Genomic DNA, 9,902 nt, shown 5'->3' with positions numbered 1-9,902 from the left:
ATAATATAATATAAGCACATATATATTATTTTTGAACATATATATTATTGTTGATAATACAGTTTTATTTATGTAGAATTGGCATTCGTTAATTTTATTAAATCCTATTTAATATTGTTATAGTTTGCTTTCATGCACATCATACGTCCAGACTTCACGCAAAATACGCTTTTCTTCTCTTTTTTTAAATTATTTCTTTTAATATTCTTATTCCAAAAACTGAGCAGGCGCCGTGTCTATAATGACTTTGAGTATAATTCCTTATCTCGTCGTGAAAAGTTGACCTCCAAGGCTCCGCTATAGGATCTGGTTCATAAGGTTCATAATCTTGCACCTCCTTCCTTAAGTGATCATATTTGAAACTTTGCTTACTCCGTGCATTGTAAAACCTTTGAAAACCCAAGTCATTATGTTCGATTATAAGCGCTGGATGGTCATGCTGTACATAGGCAAACCGTTGACAAGCTGGAACGAATTTTTATATATACTTGGCGTCGCGACGCTACCGCGTCGCTTGATCGCACATAAAGCGTCGCATATCGGTAAGCAAGCAAACTTTTCGTGTGACCGAAAAGATATGTTTTAGTCATCTTTTTGCTTTATCAGAAAAATAATCATAAAATTATGTCTTTTTTAAGATGTTTTTTCAGCAAAGTGAAAAGATGTATATTATAGACATCTTTTAGTTTTTTGTGCTGTCTGAGTAATCAAATATCTAAAATTTATGAATACTGCATTTTAATGACAGACTATTATGATTTTAATATATAAAATTCTAAGAATTACATTCATAAATTTTGTTCATGTTATAAATTTTATGTGTATTTTAATTATACAGGGTATCCTACGTAAAGTGTTACAAGCCAATAACTCTAAAAATATTTGTCGAATCAAAAAGTTGTTCATGAGAAAGTTTCACGTATTTGAGAGGCCTTTCTAACTATGTAAATATAAAGTCGCATCTGCTCCCCTTTCAAGGAAGGCGGGGACTTCATAATTTCAAATGGAATTATATACGTAAAATATAAAATGTACATATTTGGATTCAACGGGAAATAGCAAGTAAATTTTATTTGAAACATTTGTTTGAAAAATGCTTCTGTCAAAAGTTATAAGCATTTAAATTTTAAAATAGAGTGCATTTAAACTCAATGACTCCCTCGTTCATCTGATCTTATATCTTTGGACTATTTTTTATGGAGGTATATCGAACAAAAAGTCATGTCTCAATCACCTACGACGATAGAAGACTTAAAACGAAGAATACATGAAACTTGCGCTAGCGTGACCCCAGAGATGTTAGACAAAATTTTGTAGAAAGAAGTAATAAGTGTTTAGATGAGAATGGACAACAGTTCAAACATTTAAAGTAAAAAACAGAAGAACTATAAAGTCTATCAATTAATTATATATATATATAATTTATTTTCTTATTAGTTTGAACCAGACGGTGCATTCGGATGTTTAATATTCTCTGGACGTCTTTTCAATATGTGTGTTGTTAGGAACTCTACTTTAATTTCTAGTTTAAATACTTATAATTCTTGATAGAAGCATTTTTCAAAAAATGTCCCAGACAAAATTTACTTGTTTTTTCCTTCAGAATTCAAATTTTTCCTCCAGAATTCAAATATGTAACATTTTATAGGGGGTTCCATTTGAAATTATGAAGTTACTCCCCGCCCCTTTGAAAGAGGAACGGGAGTGACTTATGTTTACGTTAGAAAGACCACTCAAATACATGAAACTTTCTCATGAACAATTTTTTGATTCGACAAATATTTTTAGAGTTATTGGCTTGTAACAGTTTACATGGGACACCCCGTATAAAATACAATTTACACAGAATCTTTCAGGTCTTATGAGACAAACTTCATGGGGTAATAAGTCTCACCAAATATCAATTTTTGTCGAGGAACCTGTGTCTTTCGACGCATTCTTAAATAGCTGTGTATGTCCCTGTTCGGACCGCCTGATATAGGCAACCGATCGTGCGACAGCATTGCAAGTGACGTTTGACAATACTCGAGTTCACGTCTTTTGACTTTGTTCTTGCTTTATATTAAATAAGAAATTTGGACTCTAGTATTGTCAGATGTTACGCGCAATGCTGTCGCGTGACGAGTTGCCTACTTCACAGACGGTTCGAACAGGGGCGCATAGCTCCTTAAGAACGCATCGGAAGATATGGGTTTCTTGATAAAAATTGATTTTCCTGGTGAAAGATACCATCCCTTAAAGTTTGTCTCGTGAATTCTAAAACATCCTGTATAAATTGAAAATTTGCATTTTTTTCTGGAAACAAATATCAGCTTAAGTTTTCATAGTTCTATTTTATTTTTATAAAATTTCTCTCTGCTTTCTATGCATTATTATATAAAACAATAAAACATTAACAGTAGAAGTTAGTAATTAGTCTCACCCCATTTTTATCACAAAGCTTGATTGTATTGAAGGATCCAACAGCAAAATAGTTACCAGAGGAACACCAACTGATTGCTGTTACAGGATAATCACCAATACCACTGCTATATAATAACTGATTATTGTTGGCGTCCCATACCTATGTTAGAAAATATTGTTATATGTTTTTAAAGCATAGAATACAAACTATATATATACATATTGTGACATGACGTTTTTTTCGTCCGTCACAAAGGCGGAATAGCTCAGCCGCGAACGGTTGTGCAGGCCTCCGTTCTCTCGGTTCAGGGAGAGAGAGTGGCCCCGCGATTTTTTGCGATTTCTCATTTGGCGATAATATAAGTTTTAGCGTTAAATGACGGTGGATAACGGAGGAGAGCGACAGGATCTCATCCGGTGCCAGCGGAGGACACAAGGAATTGGCGCCAGAGACGAATGGAAGCCCGATGCAGCATATACGAAGCACACCAGATAATGGCATCTCATCTTTTGTAATAACATGAATGATAATAACAGAAAATGTTCACTGTCGCTTTTGAGAAAACCGCTGCTCACAGGATCAACGAGGAGACAAGACGGGAAGGCCCTTCCGCATACAATTAGCATGGGAGCTCCGAAGCGGAGATATGAGACTGCGCCCGACGCATGCGAGCCCGGAACTCCGATCCGGATACGATCCCGGATCGATAAGAAACTCGAAAGGGAGAACATCCGGAATCGCGGAGGAACGTTAAAAGGTCGGCCCGGCTTGTACGCTGCCGCAGCATATCCTCCACATCCAAAGGGAGAGGCGAAAGATGAAGCGATCGAGGGCCGGAAAATCAATATCGCGAAGGCCGCAAGAACCAACAAGACCACGCGACGGTCCTGAAGACCCGGAAGCGTCACAGGTGGCCTAGTTACAAATTAAAGTGCCGGCGTGTCTCCTGCGGGCCTTTCGCTTCCGCTTGTCATTGTTCGGCCGACCAGCGCGAGAGATGGAGGCCCATCGCCGAGATCCATCGTAAGAGCGGAACGATAACTGGAGACCGGAGAGACTGACGTCATCCCTTTGTTAAGCCACCAATTTCGAGTACGATTCGGATAAATCGCGCCATGTAATAATCGCTGCCGTAAGTTAATGTTTCTTTTCCGAATTCTTTTCTCGCTATCGCGTTTCCTAAGAATAAACGGCCGACGACGAAACGACTCATCCGATCCCCTGTATCGCGCAATTACTCTCTCTCCCGGGAATCTTGCCGTCGACAGTCATAATTTCTTGAGCACTGTTTCGTATTGCTTTGTATTTCTACCGTTTTGTATTTCGTTATTGTCTTGCAGCGAGATATATATCACGGATATTTCGCATTTCGAATATATATCGTGCGTTGAAAATCTCGCGTGCCGCGTATGTGTATTTTCGGTATATTTTATGTAATCTGTATTTCGCATAGTATTTTGAGAGCGTGTCGATATTGCGGAGTTGTGGCATTGTATGGAATTGTAGTATTCTCAGATAAGTGCGTCATGTTAATCGTGTAATTACGATTCTCTCTCTTTTGCGCAGCACCCGTCATTTGCTATCGCCGTAATAATTGTAAAATCGGAAGTTAGAGAAGAGTCAAATCCGAACAACGATATTGAGGTCATATCCCGCAATTACGAACTACTGTCGCGAGTAACGGCTGCTATACGAGCGCCTTTGTATTTCTTTGTACATCATCTTTAGGATTTTTCTTCGCTACCGAGGCCCAAACAAACCTCGCGCGTCGGGAAATTCTTGTCCATCGTATAATCGATCTCTACTCGCGCGTGCCATGAAGTACGATACTCTTGTGCTCAACCACGTTAACACATTGAGGCCGACGAACAGGCTGATCTTTCAGAATTATATCTTATCTTGCTTTTATTTAAACTTGTTAATATACTATTATTTTGTATCTATACTATTACTTTATATCTTTGAATGTTCTAAATTTCCGATTGCCTATTTCGACTCTCTCCCGTCCCGTTCGTACGAATCACCTCCTCTACCAATCTCGTAATTGAGCAGCCGCGGATTCTGCTGTCGCAATTATTATCGATCGAACATTTATTGGTTTTTCGCGAGTTTTGTGTGGCGCGAATTCTCGCCTGGCGCCCAACATCTTAATATCGAAATCTAGTCCCTTCGATCTTTCATATGTCGCGCCGAAGGTGTGCCGTGTGTCACCACCACCGACCCGAAAACGATAAAATAATCCCCCAAAAATACACGGTCACAATATATATATATAAATATATGTGCACCTTATATATATGTACACATATATATTATAAACAGTGTCTAATTTTAACTTTTACACCGTAAAATCTCGAAAACCTATACAAGGGCTGTATAATAAGTACCCGTGTTAGAGAAGAAAACGCATTTTTTTTTTAATTTTTTTTATTTATTTCTCAACATAGTCTCCTTTCAGCTTGATACACTTAGTTCAGCAATATCCCAACTTTTTTAGGTCATCCAAAAAATATGATTTGTCGAACTCTGCGCTCTTCATCAAAAACGGATGTTCGGCCACGCTTGAATTCATTGAACCAATATCTGATGGTAGTTATCGAAGGTGCATGGTCCTTATAAACGGCATGCAACTTCACTTTGATTTCCTCACACGTCTTCCAATCCAAAAAGAGGAAACCGACCGATATTGCTCTTTTTCCATATTTGCAAACAAACACAAAGTTGCCTACTTTCAACAGCTATCAAAACAAAACTCGATAAATCTGTCTGACAGGCGTCGTTCGAAAGATGGCGTTAAACAATGGTATACAGATTTTGAGTCAGTGGCGCTATCAGTCGTTAAACACGGGTACTTATCATACAGCCCTCGTATACATTTTTATCTATATTTACGTATATTTATCTATATATGTGTGTGTGTATATGTATAACCTGTTAAAAAAAAGGTAAAAAAGGGCGTCAAGTACACGCGCCAGTTGTGAAAAACTGTTATATTTATAAAACAATATTACTATAATTTAATCTTGCACAAAATAATGTTATTATAAATTATTGAAAATAAAAACGGTAAATATAGCGAATAGGGGACCCAGCCCCAATGACCTTGACCTTGACATATGTTATCAAGGACATAATTCTGAGTAACTTTTTCTTCTAATTTAATCGTCGCTCGTTGCTTATTAAAAAGTTATTAACAAACAAAAATTTGTAAAAATCAAGATTTATACATAGTCTGACAATGAAAAACTGGATATTTAAGTTAGTTTACAGAAATAGTCCTACGTATACTACACATATAAACTGAAATAAACACAAGTTTTTACATATATAGGGTGTTCAAAAATAAAATGAAAAGTAAGAACTTTACGCTTGGAAGAATTAAACAAGACTGTGTCATCATAAGAATTCACTAGTACAGAAAATAATAAGAAATGAATATGAAATAGTATAAACATTGAGAGAAGGTATTCAAATGTAAACACAAAGCAATATTTCCGCGACCTGCTAACATCAATGTGTATGTACACGTGAAAGTTGAAAATATATGTCTTGAAAATGTATTTTTAGCAGATTCATTTATTTATGTGTAGTAAATCGAACGCATGGGCCGGGAGAAGAGGGAAAGGTAAAACTTAAAAGTTTGGAATATACCAAAGTACATGCATGGACAGGAAGCACGCACACCTTGACAACATATGTCAAGGTCAAGGTCATTGGGGCTGGGTCCCCTATTCGCTATATTTACCATAAAAACTTATAAAAATATTTTAACAAAAAAAGTTGTACAAATATATTCTGCAAAAATAATGATATAAAGAATTGCGCCATCTGAAAAAAAAAGTTTGTTATAAAATTTTTTTATTTTGTTATTTTCAATATTAAGAAAAATTATATTTAATAAATCGCAATATAATAAAAGTATAGGGCGTATAGATAAAATAGAGTTATTTTATAATTAACTAAATGCACAATATACACATCTAACGCTTTGAGATGTATATATTGAAAGAAATTTCTCTACACTCTAAGTCGCATAAAACAGACTTACACCAAAGCAAAGTATAAAAATTTGACGTGCCCGGGTCGCATTATAAATCATATATTATTATTAATATATTGATAATGATTTCTGATCATCTTTTGCAAATTTTGGTAAAAGTGACGTTTAGGGGATGCAGCCCCGATGATCTAACCCACTGTTTTATGCATACACTTTTTAATGCAAAGTGAGGTTCTACATGAGTTTACAACTTTCCACGCGAAGCGAGATTCAACGCAAATCAATGTGTCTAGTTCTTTGATAGTGGAGCCCCCCGTGGGTTTTCTCTTTATCTTTAAAATATAAGCTTGGTAATTCATGCCGACTGCCATATGAACAACATATAGTGAGTAACATACTAAGTAAGAATATCAAAAGAAATCAAAATAAATCAGTGTTTGGGAATGTAATAAATGTTTGTATATAACACGTATCTATATCACCAGTCTCAGTATATCATATAGTCGTGTATCAGTCAGTTGGGTAATTTCATAATTTCCTTAATTTTCAACATGCATTTGCACGAATTTATCAATTTGACATACAATTTTGATTCTTTGTGGAATTTTTTGTGTGAGAAGAAAGTTGTTCGTGGCGAAATAACGTGTCCAAGATGTGAAAATGTATTAGTACTAAACACATTCAATAAATAATATTTTAGTTAATAACTTTTTAATAAAAAACGAGCGACGGCTAAAACCTTCTGAAGGTCACTCAGAAGGGTGACCTTGACAACATATGTCAAGATCAAGGTTATCAGGGCTGCATTCCCTAAACGTCACTTTTACCAGGTTTATAATTAATTTCAAAACAAGTCGATCAGTTTAGCACGGGACACTTTTAAATTTGAAATTGATGCTCGATGTGACCGATATTATTGCAATAAGGGTTAAGTAATTTTATGATTTACTATTTGTAATAAAATCCGCAATATAATAGCGCTATTTAATATATTATACAAAATATTTATTTGGGAGGGACATAATAGTGTAATTTTTTAATAAAAATAAAATACATTTTAATTTTTTCGAGAAAATCTATAATATTTTTCCAGATGCAAGATTGATTTTATGACAAATATTATTTCAAATTACAAATCCTCACAAATTGAACTGCTTCTATGTACTTGGCTAATTAACTATTAATTTCATATTTAGTTTTTATTTTTTTTCTTTTAGGGAAAAAATTTTTTAGAAGTTATTTTTTAGAAGTAAATATATTTTTAAACTTTTTGTTGCGTATACAAGGGATATTTTTTTTGTACTTGGCGTACTTTTTTTTACCTTTGTTATACATGAAAATAGATCTGGCCGAATATCATTATATAAAGATAAGATCATATCGCGCCAAATTTCGGACATTATTATATATAATCATATAAAATTACATATTTTATTACATGTTATTATTTATATAATCTTATATAATTACATAAAGTCCATTTTTTCTCGAGCGAATTCATATGAAATATCAAATTTACGACAAATCAGGGATTGACAGATAATTAATACTGAAGAAGAAGTTAAGAAAAGGTCGATTTTTTGGATGAATCAACAAGAATCGCCATTTTCGGAGTTTCTCACCATTATATTGATCAGACGTATTACAAATTCCTCTGTCATTACTTTGTATTTGCTGTTCATCTTCATAATTTATTATACACGAATTTTTTATCATATGTTTATTCTGTTGTAATTAAGAATTATAACAAAATGTAATAATTAGGAATTACGTACCTTATATCTACAGTCTTCGCTACCAGAAAGTATAAGATTATTTTTCCAGCAAGCAATCAGTACGAGACTATCATGCGCATGCCACTAAAAATTTACTCAATAATAACTCCTTTATTAAGCGCTATATAAAAAAATGGTACAGGACTTTTCTGTTCAGTTTACTGTGCTCTACGTGCTCACGAGCGTTGTCAATAATTCGCAAATCACCACTCGTGTGTATATGAAGCATATTAAATTGAGTAGGAAAATCCTCTACCATTTTGCGATCTTCGCGACAATTAATAAGAAATTAATTAAAAAAGATCGGCCAATTCGCGCCTTGAACAAGCACGCGGCGAGAAAAGGCTTTATACTGTTACGCGGTGCTTGCCGCGCGGCGAAACGGTGGGAGGGGCGCTCTACAAAGGCTATGTACCAGAGACACTATAATCAGAGACTGGCCACAAACTCATGTCCGCCATGTTTTGGCTAAATCCTACGAGAGAGAAAGAAATATATACTATTTCATTCCAACCTAGAGTGTCTCTATTCTAACCTATAATGACGTAACATCACGACCGATAACGGATATTTTACTTCGCGTGCATGTGGCTAAATCAGGCTAAATACATTAAACTATCTATTTATCGGAATATTTATCAGGATTTCTTGAATATTTATCATCGATAAAACCCAAAAAAAAAGAAAGACATAATGCAAAATAGTATACCAAGTACAAATAAAATACCAGATTTTAATAATAATCCTATTGATAAAATGACAAATCTTGATTTAAACTCTTTATATAACATTGCTGGATATATCTTAAACTCCACCATGAAGACATGTAAAGTGTGCAATAATTGCTTAAAATCAATAGGATCGAAGACTTTATTACAATATTCATTTAGCAGATTCGTGTAATTTAAAGCTTAGACAAAAAATTCTTTATATTATATCAAAGTGGAAACATTTAAAATATTTTTAAAATTAGAACAAATATTTCGGCATTATTCTAAATATTTTCGTAATATGAAAAATATTAATCTGAAATTATTTTTATTAGAAAAATGTAAAAAGATAAATGCAAATCACATATTAACTTGTCATAATTTGTTTTTTAAAATTATGAGAAGATTTATAGTTTTTAAATTAAGAATTTTTAATAAAAAAAGATAAAACTAATATAAATAAAATCTATGATAGTAAATCTATGGCAATGCATTTTGCCTTTAAATAACTTGTTAATGAAACAATATATACATATAACAATATACAGTAGAACAGATCATAATGATATCAAAATGACGTTAAAATGACGTCATTTTGACGTTATTTGATGTTATTTCGACATCATTTTGATATCATTTTCATTGTGATTTTAATATTTTGATTTATTTTTCCTTGATTTTATCTACTTACTCTATGTTGCAATAAAAAGCTTCTTTATAATAATAAATTAATGTCAATAACAATTATTTTGGTAATTATTTACATTAACGGACACCTCGCCAATGACCTTGACCTTGACATATGTTGTCAAGGACATGACTCTGAGTAACTTTTTCTTATAACTTAATCGGCGGTCTCTTATAATTTCTGAGATATTTAAAGTTAAAGTTTGATTCGAAACGAAAATTTGGTTTGGATTGTACAACGTAACACAAGTAGCAAATTACTCACACCAAATTTGGTAATTATTTACATTAAAAATTTGGTTTGGGTTAGGTTATATCTTCCGGAA

The 9,902-nt window shown here is 33.8% G+C and overlaps 1 protein-coding gene across 1 annotated transcript in view; it reads right to left on the bottom strand.

Annotated features, from left to right (window-relative positions):
• Window positions 1-2,167: 2,167 nt before the first annotated feature.
• LOC115240467 (intraflagellar transport protein 80 homolog) overlaps window positions 2,168-9,902 on the bottom strand; it is a 14,772-nt gene continuing 7,037 nt past the window's right edge. The window contains exons 5-7 of the mRNA XM_029815631.1: window positions 8,180-8,263; window positions 2,423-2,563; window positions 2,168-2,266 (exon numbers count right to left, since the gene is read on the bottom strand). Coding sequence (XP_029671491.1) covers window positions 2,168-2,266; window positions 2,423-2,563; window positions 8,180-8,263 — 324 coding nt within the window. The remainder of the gene's footprint in view (window positions 2,267-2,422; window positions 2,564-8,179; window positions 8,264-9,902) is intronic.

This window comes from Formica exsecta, unplaced genomic scaffold (assembly GCF_003651465.1).
Source record: "Formica exsecta isolate Colony F162 unplaced genomic scaffold, ASM365146v1 scaffold430, whole genome shotgun sequence".
NCBI lineage: Eukaryota > Metazoa > Arthropoda > Insecta > Hymenoptera > Formicidae > Formica > Formica exsecta.
Note: the sequence above shows the minus strand (reverse complement) of the source record. Positions and strands in the feature narration are given on the sequence as shown.